At 39.1% G+C, this 16,140-nt stretch overlaps 1 protein-coding gene across 3 annotated transcripts in view; it reads right to left on the bottom strand.

The window, feature by feature from the left end:
- Positions 1-16,140, bottom strand: part of DIAPH3 (diaphanous related formin 3) — a 452,799-nt gene that overhangs the window by 362,358 nt on the left and 74,301 nt on the right. For all 3 annotated transcript variants that reach the window (XM_019529821.1, XM_019529822.1, XM_019529823.1), the window contains 5 exons: positions 8,311-8,421; positions 7,812-7,930; positions 7,447-7,563; positions 1,277-1,395; positions 1,106-1,170 (listed from right to left, as the gene is read on the bottom strand). In XM_019529821.1, coding sequence (XP_019385366.1) covers positions 1,106-1,170; positions 1,277-1,395; positions 7,447-7,563; positions 7,812-7,930; positions 8,311-8,421 — 531 coding nt within the window. The remainder of the gene's footprint in view (positions 1-1,105; positions 1,171-1,276; positions 1,396-7,446; positions 7,564-7,811; positions 7,931-8,310; positions 8,422-16,140) is intronic.

The raw sequence follows: 16,140 nt of genomic DNA, 5'->3' as shown, positions 1-16,140 counted from the left end.
CATCTGCTGGGCTGCAGAGACCCCAGAGGAGGGCAGCAGAGTGGGAGCCCAAGCCCACAGTGGATAGCTCGCCCCCACCCCACTCACAGATCTGGTGGGGCACAGGTCCAACCTACCCCCTGGGAGTGTGCACAGCGGTGAGGAGCCAGCCCAACCCCAATTCCCCACTCCCTGGACAAGCTACCCATGGCCCTGTCCAGCGCCTTGCTGAGGCCCTACAGCTACATATTGGAGCTCTGGGTCCCAAGCACTATGGACCCTGCAGCTGGGCAGCCCCAGCCCCAGCACTGCCCAACTCCCTCCCTCCCCTTGGGGGCCTCAATCTCCACCTCCTCCCACCACTTACCTACAGGAACTGCTTTTCAGGGTGCCCCCTGCCTGTGGCCCTCCTCCTGCTCTCTCCCAGCCCCTTGCAGCTTGGAACTCTGCCAGCCTGCAGAAAGCTCTTTTCAAAACTTCAAAATCTATGGGATTCTACTCTAAAATGAGAAATCTGCATTTGGTTCCAGTAAAGGGGGAAATTTGTTTTTCAGTGGGAATCGGAAAACCCGGATCCCTGATGCCAACTTGTATTCTACAAAACAGACCTGCTGTTTAAAATTTAATACAAAATGTACTTATTAGAACCCGAAGGCAGTAAGGCTGCTTATACATGTTAAAAAATTCAAACAAAAAACTACAAACAACCAACAAAAAAAACCAGTTTTTTACTTTAAATTACACACACACCTGCACTAAGCCCACCACACACCCAGAAAAGGCATCCCCACCCCAATGTCTGTAGAGATCAGGAGCTTTACCAGGACTTTTTTTTGGCACTTTTATGTAATAGCTGATTGAAACAGCTATCAGATAAAAGCTTCAAGAAGCCCTGCTGAAACACTCGATCTACACACACGCTGCAGAGATGGGTCAAACTAATGTACTGCTTTGCTTGGTAAAGCACTTTTTTGCAGCCTAAGTGATTTTGTGCTAAGTTCTCTGCTTTCTATTGCTTTTTTTCCTCATTATTAAATATGCTAAAATGTGCTGTTAGTTTTTACATTTTAAGAGACTATTTTCATAAAGAAACCTATCATGATTACAGAACTTCAAAGTTACTTACTTTCTTGGACAGTTCTGAAGCTCTCTCTTCAAATTCTTCTAGTTTTGCTTTATCTACACAAGTATCTAAAAATCAAAATTATAAGGTCCATAAGATTATGTAACGTTTAAAATTTTTGTTTTTTAAAACAAAAAACGCATAACAGTAAGTGTTTCTTAAACCAATACTTACCTATTAAGTGACTGAAATTTACATCTAATCTTTTACGATATGTGAAATCTGGGTCCGTTCCACTTCGATGCAATACTATCTGGGAGATGCATTCTTCAATTAATTTGAAATATTGCGGTCTAAATATAAAGATGGAAATCATTTTTACAACTTTTTTCACTTGTTTGTTCATACTTATGTTATTGTTAAATAAAAACTATTCAAAATTGTCCAAAGCATTTCAAGTGACTCAGCTCATAGATGTATTATATGTTCAAGGGCAAACATTTTTTGCAGTTTGCCACGTGGAATTTCTAGATGAGGCCTTATAAAACAAAGACTTTTGTGAACATTTAAGATGCCAAGAAAGGAAATAATGAAGAGAGCAGGTGTTTTCTCCGGAGCCCTAAGCACAAGTTTTCCACCTCTGGTGCCGTAACATGTACTGGACTGTTCATTAAGCAGGAATGCATGCACAACAGGTTACAGAGAACAGGATCATCTAACTGTCAGAAAACAATGTTTCTATATAATTATTCTGTATATAATTCTGTATTCTGCACTCTACAACTCAAATGCCTACATTCTCACAGTCCTCATTTAAATAGCATTATATATCATTATGCCTCATAGTTGAAAATGCTCCATAATGTAAACTTACTTGATTCTGCTGATAAAGGACTTGTAACTTTAATAATTTCACAGATATAGCTGAAACAAAATGTTAAATGTTGCAAAATTGCTAAATCTTGTAAAACAGTACAAATAATGCCAAAAAACATTATATACGGCCCATTGCTATTACTAGATATTAGTGTAGAATAATAGTATACTAGTATAATAGTAAGAACTAGAGATTCTTATGTTATCACTTAATATCACTTCCAATTCTTATTCCCTTAAACCAAATGTTCTCCTCTGACTGTACTTCCCTCATCACAAGACTGTAATAACGATAGCATCCTGAGAACATCCTGATATTCAAGAATATTATAGATGAATCGGGGGCTAGCATATAATGGTCTTAGTTTCCCCTGGTAAGCCAAAAGGTAATTTATTAAACATTAATTTTAACTATGGAAATAATAAGGGTGTTTTAATACATTGTGCAAAATCAGCAAAACGTATTAAGTTTCAGTAATAAGCATCCTAAAGTAATCAAGGACGTCTCAGAAAACAAAGTTGCATCTAAGAAATTAAAAAGCAAGCTGTTTTATCCACAGATGCACATACACACTAATGGGGTGTTTCTCACACCTTGTTAGACTTTTTTGCTTAACAAGATCCAAAAAGCAAGCCTTAGTCTTTCCTGTCCTCATGCTCCCTTTTGGCAGCAAGCACTTTCTCCTCCTCAATTTCCTCTCAACCACAGAGCCCTATTGTATTCACTTCAAGAAAGACGGGAAATGATGGCATGTATATCTGTACGTGAAAAATACATCTAAGGAAACCTAGTTACTGATAACAGTTCTCAAGAGCAGCTGTCCACATACTGTTGCTAACTCCTAGGTGACTTAAAAGTGACTTCACACCAAAAGGTCACTCTTAAAGTGTCCCAAAGTAAAGATCAGTTATAAAACTGACTCTGCCACATATGGCATCTAGCACTGTAAGGGCATGGCCAGGCTCTCTAGGCAAAGTGGACGCAATGACTTCCAGTCTGTGACTGAATGCAAATGCAAGTACACAGATGCCAACCACAGTGGCACCTGGTTTTTTTGTTTGGTTGGAGACGGGGGTTAAACACTCTTTCGTCCCTGATTCCAATTGGTGGTCAGGGCAGTTTCTCCTATCGTTCCCTCATACTGACTCCGGTGATGACATCTGTCCTAAAGACTTTCAGAAGAGCATACTGCTTCATAAAAGATATGAATAGAGCTCCAACACATGCCCTGAAGATATTACTTCTTGAAATGTTATACAGGAATGTTATGAAGCCAGCTTAGGCTCTGGGGTAATGCCTCTTCATCACTGATAGCAAGTCCTCCTTAGTGTACTTACTGTATAGTGTTACACAGGACACAATCCATTTTGATAATCTCTAGGCTAATACTGCTGTGTTATACAGAAACAGAGCAAAGGAAATTTTGCAAATATCTTTCTCTATAAAAGTAACAGACTAATGCTCTATGTCCAGTAACTGCAGCAAAGTCTCTGCATGTAATGAGGCTTTAAGAACACCAGCAAGTTGATCTACAGCCTTAAATTAAAGAGTCAGTGATCACTTCAGGCACTAGAGACAAGTTACTTTAAGTAAAAGGCAGTGTAGGGAGGACCCTAAGGTATGCTTCAGTCTTACCCACTCACCTTGCTCACCATGAGAAAGCCATTTTCATGGATAGAAACAGAATAGAACTTGTTACTTTGGATTCAAACAGTGCTCTCATCAAGACCATGAAGATCAAATTAGATTCCAATTGTAAGAATTTCATCCTTTACTTACGAAAAGACCTAAAACAAACGCTTAAACTTGGGGGCTTTCAATTAAGAAAACACACAGAATCATTGAAAATTAGAGTTGGAAGACACCTCAGAAGGTCATCTATTCCAACCTCCTGCTCAAAGGACAACCCCCAACTAGATCATTTCAGCCAAGGCTTTGTCTAGCTGGGTTTTATAAGCATCCAAGGATGGAGGATCCACAACCTCTGTGGGTAACCTGTTCCACTATTTTACTAACTAGTGAGAAAGTTTTTCCCAATATCTAACCTAAACTTTCCTTGCTGCAACGTGAGACCATTACTCCTTGTTCTGCTATCTGCCAGCACTGAGAACAGTCTAGCTCCATCTTCTTCAGAACCACCCTTCAGGTAGTTGAAGGCTGCTATTTAATTCCCACTCAGTCTTCTCTTCTCCAGGCTAAGTAAGCCCAGTTCTCTCAGCCTCTCCTCAGAAGTCATCTGCTCCCACCCCCTAACCATGTATGTTTCCCTCGGCTGGACTCTCTCCAATTTATCCACATCCTTTCTGTAGTGAGGGGACCCAAAACTGAACTCAGTACTCCACATGTGGCCTCACCAGGGCCAAATAAAGGGGAAGAATCACTTCCCTTGATCTACTGGCAACATTCCTATTAATGCAGCTCAGTATGCGGTTAACCTTCTTTGCAACAAGGGCACACTTAACTCATATTCAGCTTACTGTGCACTGTTAGCCTCAGGTCCTTTTCTGCAGAGCTGCTGCTTAGCCAGTCAATCTCCAGCCTGTAGCGGTGCATGGGATTGCTCCATCCTATGTGCAGGACTTTGCACTTCTTATTGAACCTCATGAGATGTCTTTAATCCAATCCCCCAATTTGTCAAGGTCTCTCTGAATCCTAGCCCTACCCTCAAGCACATCCACTTCTCCTCCTAGCTTGGTGTCATCTGCAATCTTACTGAGGGTACTCTATGCCGTCTTCCACGTAATCAATGAAAATATTGAACAAAACTGACCGTAGAACCAACCCCTGGGGCACTCCACTTGATACCAGCCACCAACTAGACATTGAGACATTGACTATTATCCTCTGAGCTCAATGATCCAGCCAGTTTTCTATCCACTTTACAGTCCATCCAACCTATACTTCCTTAGCTTACTTAAGAGGATGTTGTGGGAGGCCATATCAAAAGCCTTGCTAAAGTCATACCATCTCTCAAATAGCAGGGGTTCAACAAGTAATGCCAGAAGCATCTCAACTGAGCTGATAGAAAGGTCAATATGCTTGAGGACCAGGAGATAGTCTAATACAGTGGGTGCCAACTTTTTTGGCAGGCATGCCAAATTAGCCCTGCACTCTGAATGCCATTTTGTTCCCTTTTCTCTGCCTGGTCTACCATTATGTTTTCTGAACCTTATTCTGTGACCTCTGCCTGTCCTCCTGCTCTGCCATCTGCCCCTCCCCAATCTGTTGCATGCTATATACAGTGGCTGCCTGTGCTACTTGTGGCACTCATGCTACAGGTTGGCACATCTGGTCTAACATCTCTGGTATAGTAGACTTGACCAGGTTAGTGTTCTTTACCCAGAAGCAGTCAAACACCTGACCCATTTTGCCAAGTATTTATGTCTAGTGAAATAATTCACAATATGGTCATGAATGCCTCTAAATTTGAAGGAACATTCTTGCTCTTTATGCAAGAAAAGCCATCCAGCATTCAGTCTGCAAGATACAAGATCCATACATTAGCAAGTCTGAAATCATCAGTAGCATCTTGAAGTCTTTTACCAAAAGGTTCAGCCATGCAGATGCTATCAGTGTTATTAGAAGCAAGTCCTAGGTCACCTCACAGCAGACTTGCAGGATCAGAATGCATAATAAAAGGCTCCATGAACAGTAGAGCAAACATAGGCAAAAGCCCATAGAGCCAAAGGAGGGACATTTTTTATCTACCTTGTTCAAAAAGGTTGACAGTCAGGTGACCCGACTCCACACATGGGGCTTGAATACCAGTCTCTTGACCTGCTACTTGTAATAAGGAGCTCATTTTTCTTCACCAGGCTGCAAAGGTGTTCTAGAGACTAAGAGCAGCACTAAGAGATATACCAGGTGGTCTATGCATCATTGAGATAAATGGACCATTTCACTGCATTTAGCATCTCTGGCTATATGTTGTTTTCAAACACTGCAGTAAAATTGTCCACTGTGATCTGGACATGACACTTGAATGCAGTGAAGAAAGGCCATGAATGTCTTCTATACTCCTCTGAGCTCCACCACATTTATATGGAGCTTCACTGCTCACAAAGAGAGATTCCAAGTTCCTATTTCTAAGCATGCAGTTGAAAGGAATTAAGGAGTATTGAGTACATAGCACCCTTTACCTCCCTGTTGTTTGGGCACAAGGAAGCACAGAATAGGAAAGACTATGGATACAAATAAGGAAAGAAAAAAAAAAGTTATCAGGTCAAAAACCGGGCATGAGATATTCTTTTCAACATTATGTAAACATTGTTTAATATAGTATCAGGGAAACTATGCTATATTTGAAGAACGATGTTCATGGAATGATGCAACCGTTGCATATTTTATCCTTATCCTTCAATTACCAGTCCATATCTAATTTATTATGCACCATCCAAAGGCTAAAAATATAAAAAAAGATGCATTTCTTCTTGTATTTATGAGTGGCATGGCATGGTAGTGTTATTTCAGCATCTTGGAAACAACAAAAGCTTTATCTCCAAATTTTCACTCTAAGGAAGACTAAAACTTTCCGGGCATATAACAAATGAACACCAATTACAGAAATAAGATGTATACTAAGCCATGCCCTGGAAAATAAAAATCTTGGCTCTTTCTACACTTCATACATCCTCCTAGAGCAGGGTAATGGGCCACCATGGAATGCAGTAGATAGAGGGAGCAGAGGGACAGAGCTGCTTGATTTACCTCCCTCTTCAACCATTCTGGATAGGCTGTTTTAGATTTGGCAGAGGCTTAGCTCTTCAGAATATTCATATTTCTCTCTGAATAATACAAGTGAAGGAAGGAAAACAGATATTTTCACAAGTTTGTAACTCAGCTAAAACTGAAGAAAGAAAAGGCTTTTGTTTCACCCAGGTGCCTTCTCAACTCCAAAAATTTGCTGTAAACAAATGTATTTAAAGGTCCTCAAGGTTTTTAAACCACAAAGAAGTATTTTGGCAGCCTTAATACAAATGTTAATTGCTACTCAGTTTGAGAGAGGATTAAAAAAAAAATACTAAAAAATTAATTTGTGAATGCCTGAATGAGATGCTCAGTGGAACCATACCAATGTAATCAATCCAATGTGCATCAGGACTTGTAGATTCCAGGTTGCATCACTATTACTATCCCTATTATTTGAACTATATTTGTAGCATGATTTACATGATCAGCAAGCAAAGGAACTATATATTTTGTATTGATAATGCATTATAGGCAACATGGGCAGTTGAACACAATTCAGATCTCAACATGGACAGAGCTTCAGAATAAAACAGGATTGCGTACTAACAGAAAAACAAATTGTAAAAGCAGTTTCTTGTTTAAACTTATTCCTCTTCATGTAATCTTGAGAAACTATGAATGTTATTTGGACAGCATTATAACTTTGGTGCAATAAGCACACATATAACCTGATATTTTATTTTGATTTGGTCGGACAATTTTCACTGAAGCAATATTCTACTATTCAGGATGGCTTAACTAAATCCAGGAGTTATTATTTACCAGAACTTTCACATACCGTATAAAATAGTCATTTCGTATCAACAGAAGATGCTGAAGAATAGAAAGAAAATATCCTTCGGCCTTGGTGTCCTTAACTGTGTTCCATACTGTGTTGTAAACATCATTTACTTCAGTAAAAAGGTTAAGGAGAAGAAAACAGGAACTCTTATTTAAAGTTTAGAATGCAGAAATACTTGGGTCCATAAAAATTGTAATAAAATGAAATTTACTGTTCAGTTACAGTAAAGAAAACACTTAAGTCAATAGTCCGAATGAAAGACGAAAAAAATATTTTTCTTACATAAAATTTGACAACCAAGATTCTGTTCTACGGTATAGTACTATTTGTGCATATTTTATTCTCTACTCCTAAAAGGATATTCTAGTTCAGATCTAATATCTTCTAAACGATGAGAGAACTCAATCATGTCTTCTTCTTTGTGCTCATTGAACACTTTCAATTGAATATCCAGGGCATCACTTTTTATACATTTCAGTTGCTGCAAAGAAAAAGATAGTAGGATGGTATAACAAAACTTGTAATTGCACATGCAAGAATCATCCATTTTGAGTAACTTCCCTAGATGTTTTTTATGGTAACATTACCATTATAATAATTATTCTATCTTAAATATTTAATAAAACAAATAAAGCAGGAAAAAGGCTAGTATCTACATAACATTCTATTCTATATCATTCAGCTAACAGAAGAGAGGATTTAACACACTATTCTTTATTTTTTTTAATCATCTTTGAGAAATGGTAAACCTCACACATTCAAATGACACATTATTCTATAAAGCATTTTATATACTTCTTCCCTCCCCCAACTCAGGTAGCCAAATAATTGAAACTTTAATGCTAAAAACAGGACACTTGCCGGCAATATGTCTTTCAATCCGCAGCGCATAAATTCATTTCTGATGTGAAGCCTGAAATCCAAATCATCAGGAGATGTAACAAGAGCATTGATGAGCTGCATACAAGCTACCTACAACAGATAACATGAAAAATTATGCTGCAGTATTTCTTAGTTTTCAGTATATTTCAAAGCTAAAAGGGCATTACTGAAAGCCTCTCTTGCTCCTTGTGTTCCACATTTTACTATTGGAAAAGGGATCTGTCATAATTTATAGCATAATTATAAATGATTTAATTTACCAGAATCTGCATAAAACATGGATGTCAAATACTTTAATCACGTATTTCCATTAAACAGTGACATCTAATTCTGCTTCCCTCTGTTGAATGATTCCACTTGCCAATTTATACAAATACCTAGATCATTATTAAGACAGTATAAGGAGATAATGATAAAGTTACATTACATCGCTGATTAAATCATAGTCCTAATTAGAGCTTTTTGGCCAAAGACATTTGATGGAATCGTCCAATACAAATACTTAGTATTTTTTGTAGTAGATCAGTTTTATTTTCAGTGTATGACAAGATAAAAACGACATATGGGAAACAAAAATAAGTACATGAAAGCCAAGATGTAGATCAGCCCAGACAATCTAAAAACTCCATAGACAAAGTGATATAAAATATTTTTTACACTTAAGATTTTATAATGTTTGGTTTCGAAGCAAAAGCTTGAGGAAAATAGCTGAATCAATTCAATTCACCGTGTTCAAGTCAAAGAAACTCCTGTGTTGCAGTTCTATAAATGAACTGCAATTAAAATCTAGAAACAACTGGAACCAACAGAAAGATGAGCAATTATGAATGGCTGTCCAGCTGAAGTTTGAAAAATATATCAAATTATTGCTTTTACGTGATAATCTAAGACCAGGAAAGAATTCAAGAGAATCCACAACCTGTAAACCATATTAGCAAATAATATCCTGCTCGCCTCCCTGTTGCTCAGAAATATCAACTGGATGAAATTAGATTCAGATAAGTATATTACTTCTTATTCAAGTTCCAAATGAAAGATTAAACAAATTTGTAAAAGCTGAATTTGAGAAGCTGTATATTATCAGCATTCTATACTTCTGCTTTTATTAATGAAAGATAAAAATTAAGAATTTTGAGATACTACAGCATCACAGAAATTGTGTTACAACCGTTTATTAAGGCATTTTCCTACAGGAAGTATGGATACTGAGCAAGAAATACACATTTTTTTTTTTTAACCTTTGTCCTAAACAGTATATCTTATTTTAATACCAGGTAGAAGAGTCAGGATTTCAGGACCATAAACTACATTCCTTTTAACTGAGATTCTGTTAAAATAGAATGCAACAAATGCAATAGTAATGGGATGCAGCTACACATTCATAAATGTGTCAAAGTCTAGCATCTGTAATGATAGGTACTAACTTAATGTACTGTAATTAGCACGAATGAACATTAGTGCAAATTAATGTTTTTTAATGATATTAATACGCATTAGCCTATTATTGTGCATCAGCACAGGTTTTGCTCACTGTGCTAATGCGAAGTAGAATTAGTCTTCTGCGCATGTCTCATGTAGATGCACCCATCAACTCCTAAATTAAAACAAATATAAAGCATCTGTTTTCAGTATATATAGACTTTGGGGGGTGGGACTTGTTTGAGCGGGTTTTGGCTTTTTTATGCATCTTCTATGAGTCAACAACTGATCTGTGATGCAATGGATGTCTTCTTTTCTGTGTACACAGGAAGAAGAGCTTTCATTTCCATGCTGCTTTACTTTTTATTGGATTTAAATTTTGTGTTCATTCCTAAAGTATTTTATTTTTTGCTGTACTTACTTCATTATCATCTTTAAGTACATAAAATAAAGATGAGATTGTAGATAGGAAAAACACTATTTTAACAAATTTAGTAAATTTATGTTGCTATGCACCATTAAATAAAATGAAATTAGACCCAACCAGTAATACAAGGCAATACATACAGAACTATAAAGCAACATACAGAAGTGTATAGGAATTTTAAAATTATGACATGAGGCATTCCAGAGAGAACAGTTTTAACTTGATACCACTCTCCCTTAATTGTAATAATGTAGGAACCACACTTACTGGAAATCTAGAGATAAACTAAAATATCCCCATTCTTTTTTCCTAGAATCAAATTACTATTTACGAAGCTATGCACATTTGTTGAATTTCCTGAATGTTCTTTCAGGACCTACTTTCAAATGTCATAGTAGTACTTGTAATCTGAAGCTGTGGACAGCTGCAACAATATCGAGTTTTAAAGGAAGGCTTATAATTGGAAGCATGTCAGTTGAATTGATGCAAATGTTTTGCTTGTCCACTTCTACATTAGTATAAAGGTAGAGTGGAACTAATGTAACCTTACCACTTAAAGTGTGATGTATACTACTGGATTTACTCAAATTTAAGATGACCCTGAATTCAAAACGACACCCCAGTAATCAGATTTTATTCATGGAAAAATTATTCCATATACAACATCTAACTAGTGGGGGAATCTCATCTTCAATTCATTCCCCTAACTACTGCAGGGGGGCAACCAGTGGGGGGAGGAAAAAAGTCAAGCAGCTTGCCCCCTGCTTATGCTTGCTCCCTGGCAACCCTGCTCACACCCAGTTCCCACTCTGCCCCTGCTACCTGTACTTTTGGGGGAGGGTGTAGAAACAGCAGGGGAGGGAGGGGCAGGCAGGGGCTGAAGCCCAAGCCACGGCAGCACCTCCCCACCCATCCCCTGAGCCCTCATACTTGAATCTAAAATGAGGGGCTCTCCCCATGTTAAATGGGGGAATCTCATCTTAGTTATACTTACACTACCATATTTATTCAGTTCTAAGGTATCAAGACCAAATTAGATGGTTAAAAGTATCATAATTGTGTGAAAGATTTTCATTAGCTGCAAATTGTAAGCTGAACCAAATTCAGCATAGCTATACCAATTAATGCCAGTATTAGGATCTCCAACTATTAAACACTTTGGAATCTCTCTCTCAAATCTCATCACATGGTTAAATTAATTTCTTCCAGGAGCCCTGATCCTTCAAATGAAGGCTAGAAAAAAAAAACTCTTTGAATTCAGACTGTAAGTAGGATCATTTACTCGGAATAGCAAAGTAGCTATAAGGAAATCAACTCCTCTTCTATTTGGTCCATTCTCTAAGCGTACCTTCCAGGCTACTGGTTTGTATATCCCTCCACTTTGAAGATCTGTAAAATAATCTTCCAATTCCTCGCACCTTATTCCAGAGGTTATTTTAAGTTGGCTATACAGTTTAGTCAGATTTATTTTTTATATCGGGGGAACTCAGTTTTGTAGCAGGATGAATAATGAATTTTTTAGATGTTTTTCTACCTTAGAAGTAAAGGTTGGCTATACAGACCAAGATTCATGATATAAAATTGATGTAAATCAGATATTCCTTATATGAAAGTATGTCAAAGTTCACACCAATATTCTACATTGGCAACTAAGGGACCCTCTAGAAGCGCAGGTAAGGCACAATGGGATCTCATGCACAATCCACACAAATACATATCCTGCCATGCCACAAGTACATGGCAGGAGGCACAATTGTGGGACCACAAATCAGATTGCATCATGCCTTCTTGCCCACAGCTGGGAGACTTATCAGCTACCAGGCCCCAGGATGTACATGGGTCAACCCAACTGGGAGCTCCAATCAGCCACAGGGGCTCCTGGCCACACATACACGTAATAACATGAGAAAGCAACTACAAAGTTATTATGCATATTTTGTAGAAGAATTTTGTACCTTATTTCTTTTTATCACACCAGTTAATCATGCTTTAAAGTGTAACATGTAGATGAGGCCTCAGTAATACTCATCTTTCTTTTACTCCACTTCACTGGATACAAGAGAAACCTATGTTATCATTAAAATAGACCATGTGCATAGAAATACTTCCATATTCAGGAGGCAGCTGACATTTTAACCTTAACTTACTGTTTTACCTGAACTGACTTGTTTTTTTCTGAGTACAAATTTTAAAACCACAGTAAGGTTTAAATTCATAATAGATTCATATAAAAAGAGTTTTCTAATTTTATTTGCCCAATAGCCTAAAGGTTTCTTTCCATAGAAACAAATTGTGTTTCTCATTGATGAATTTGCCAACTAGGCTACCACCTTGTCAAAAACAGTAGTAATGAGAGACAAATCATTAGAGGTGACTGTCACCAGCACAATTTAGCTAAAAAGTACTAGGAAATGTATTACAGAGCACACCCCTACTGGGCACAATGCCTAGTTTGGAACTACATTCCTCACTGCTAGCTTCACATTTATGGTTTTTCTGGACATTGTGTCCTTGTCATGAACATCTGGTGCCTCCTGAGACCATGGGGAGCACCATGACAGTGAGCGGGGACTGTCCGCAGACGCCAGCATTGGTGTCAGCAAGCAAGAACCACCCACAGACACAGCAGAAGTGTTGACAGCAATGGGGGATGGGTGGTGAGCAGCGACCACCCACAGAAGCTGGCAGCGGCCAATCTCAGGGGGCACTTGCCCCCCCCGCCACGTGTGGTCTATGCTCCTTCTTGCATAGAAATCAGAAGGGAAACTGGCAAATGATTTTTATTATGTAAAGGGGATGTTCAAAGGAAAACACAAAAATATTGCATACTTTATACATTTTCAAGAATATTGAGGTATTCTAAAATTTGGAGTCTAAATACTTAAAGATTAATTTGATTTGATTTGATAAAGTATTAAAATATAGTATTTTAGATTTTAGATTTTTTTTATACTTTAAATCCCAGTCTCCTTTAAGACCCATATAAAATAAAAAAAACTTACTATATTAAGAATTTACAGAGGTAAGGGTTGAACTGTTAAGGAAAACAGTGACAATAATATTTGTTTTGTCAACATACAAATCTTTCAATGACTCGTTGTGGTGGCAGGTACACCCTCAGGGGCCAGAAGCACCAAGGACAGACCCCAATGCTCCCAGACAAGGTTCCAGGGACCCCAGAGCCACAGAAAACTTACCCAGGAGGCAGACTGGATTAGAGAAGGAGCTACGCGAGCCAGCACTCCGCCACCTTTTCAAGAGGCTGTCAATCAAGCTGGGCGGTGGCCAGCTGATGAAATCAGCTGAGACCGCCACTGCAGGAGATTTAAAAACCCTGGCGTAAGCCAGGTGCAAGGGGGAAGCCAGGAGGCAGGACAGACGTCCCTGACAACTCTGCCTCACCATGAACGGGCAAGGTCAAGAGAAGGAGCCCAGCTGAGTCTTCACCAACCTCAGCCCCTAGGATAGACACCCGTGGTCAGCAGTTCCCCACAGGAGATGCAACCAACCTTATCTACCCTGGCTCTGAGGTAGCCACCTCAGATCCAGAGCTGGCGTATGGACGGAGGTGGACCAAGGAGGCAGAGGGGCGGGCAGGCAGGCTGAACTTCCAAGCCTACGGTCCTGAAAGTGGCCAAGGCGGCAGAGGCTTCTCGTGGCATTTGATGAGACAAAGCCAGGAGCTGGTGCGGTGACACAGAGACCCACTCAGTTGGCAAGTGGAAGGGGTGTAGAAGAGGCAACCGTGGCGAGCCAGTGAGTATCCCTTCTGCAAGTCGGGGGGAGGAACACCACTGAACCCCTCCTTTCAGTTGCAATTCCATCAAGTCATGGCAGGTGAGTCAGGGGCCCAGACCATGGAGTGGGAGCACACTCACAGCATCACACTCATCAAAATTTGAGAAGAAGTTTCAAGGCCTAAGCACCTTAAATGCGTGTTCCTTAAAGTTCTCCATAAATACAAACCAGAAGAGAAAGAAGAAGAGCACTAAAAAGGGAAAGATCAGTTTAAATAAAGAGAAGAGCTTTGTGCAATCATAGTACAGTTCTTCTGGGCTACTTCTACTCAGCAGCTTGAGTCCTTCATGCTGCTTGGATATTCTTTGCATTTTGTGAGAAGACTTGTAAAATTAGTTGTGAGTAGTTGCTTGTGTAGTAGCAGAAGCCAGTCTTGAAAGAAATAAGGGCCCATTTCTCTGCTAGAGTTACAACTGGTAAGCCCTACTGGACTTCATAACAGAAGAATTTTAACAAACTCTGGAACTAGCAGGCAGAATCCAAGGCAAGGCACTCACATGGGAAAAGGAGTCTAAGAAAAGTGCTTGTACCTTGAGAGTCCATAGGAAAGGCACAAGAGCAGGTTATTTTGATGCGAATAAACTATAGGCAGCACAATAAGAAACCTGTCTGGTTTAACAGCAAACCCTTTGGTGAGTGGAAACTCAAAAAAGAATCTTACAAACGGTGGAAATGTACCCATGCTACTAGAGAAAAGTATAAAATTATTCCACAGGTATGCAGACAGAAAAGGCAGGAAGGCCAAAGCACAAATACTCATGAGGGACATAAAGAAAAAAAATTACAAGTAAGGAGGAAAAAGGAAACCAGGGAAAGTGCAAGTCCCTTTACTGAATGCAGAGAGCAACCTAATTATGGATGATACAGAGAAGACTAGCTATTAATGATAGGCAGAAGACAGCAGGGGGTAGTGCAGAAGCTTTCCTAAGCAACCGCCTATTTCTTCAGGTGTTACGTATGGACTTGCAAAAGACAAAGGTCCTAAATTGAAATAATTTAAATACAAGGATGGGGGAGAAAGCAGTAATGAAAGGAGGTAAATGTGGGTTGAATAGGTCTCTCACAAAACACACTTTTTTGAAGTACTCATGGAACGTCATGCATGTTTTCTTGGCTTGTTTTACTGATATGGAAAGTATACTCTTTACAGATATGTACCATGAAGCTGTATCTAACCTTATCAATATTATGTCTCTATGAATTGCGTCAATGATGACGGCATCCCCTCAATATACAGATGAATTGAAGCATTTGATAGGAAAGTAATTTTTATGTTTTCTATTTTGGAAAGGAGTGTTTAGCAGGCCAATGGTTAAGTTACTGTTCACGGCTGAAAGAAGAAATTCCTGAAAAATCTATATCTGGCATGAGTATGCTTAACGACCAGTCAAATTAGCCATTATAGAAGTAGTCAGAGGCATAGAAGCCAAGCTCTTCCAGACAATGATGAAATTACATTTTAAAAGAAAAGGCCAGTAGCAAGAATGATCCCTGGCTCTTTACGGTATTTCGGGAAGGACATTTCTCACAGGGGGGAAATTAAGGGAGAGACAATATCTTTAGGATACTGGATTAGTAATCTTATGTCTGAGGCATGACTAGACAAGGCTCTGATTCTAGTTAGAAAAATCCCCTCAATTAAGAGCTGGAAAGACTTAGGTGAAGCTGGAAAAGCTTAGGCACCATAGGTCAGAGAGATGACCTTTAGAGCATCTCAAGTATATTCTTAGTAGTCAAGCAGCAGATAGCAGAGGGCCTTGGGGATGGAGGTGGGAGAACACCCCTGGAGTGGGCCTCAAAGGGGCAGCTGACTGGTTCAAGGGTCAATAAGGACAAAGAAGGAAGTTAACCCATTGAAGAACATAGGAATATAAAAGCTAGTCCAGGTAGTGAAACAGAATCCACAGTCCCTGTTGAGACTATACTTAACACAATCCAGCCTGTAGATGATTTCTTGTTCCATAGTTTCACATTCAAGTTTGCTTTTAAAGTTAGGTTAAATATCCCTACTCTGAGGTCAGTAATGGAATGTCCAGGATAGTGAGTGCCATAGACTGTATTTCTGTAATAGATGTCATATAGATTTCATAGACATTTCATAGACATCAGGGCTGGAAGGGACCTCGGGAGATCATCGAGTCCAGCCCCCTGCCCAAAGGGCAGGA

Source organism: Crocodylus porosus, unplaced genomic scaffold, assembly GCF_001723895.1.
Source record: "Crocodylus porosus isolate Cpor-Errol unplaced genomic scaffold, CroPor_comp1, whole genome shotgun sequence".
Taxonomy (NCBI): Eukaryota; Metazoa; Chordata; order Crocodylia; family Crocodylidae; genus Crocodylus; species Crocodylus porosus.
This window is presented reverse-complemented; position numbering and strand designations above follow the sequence as displayed.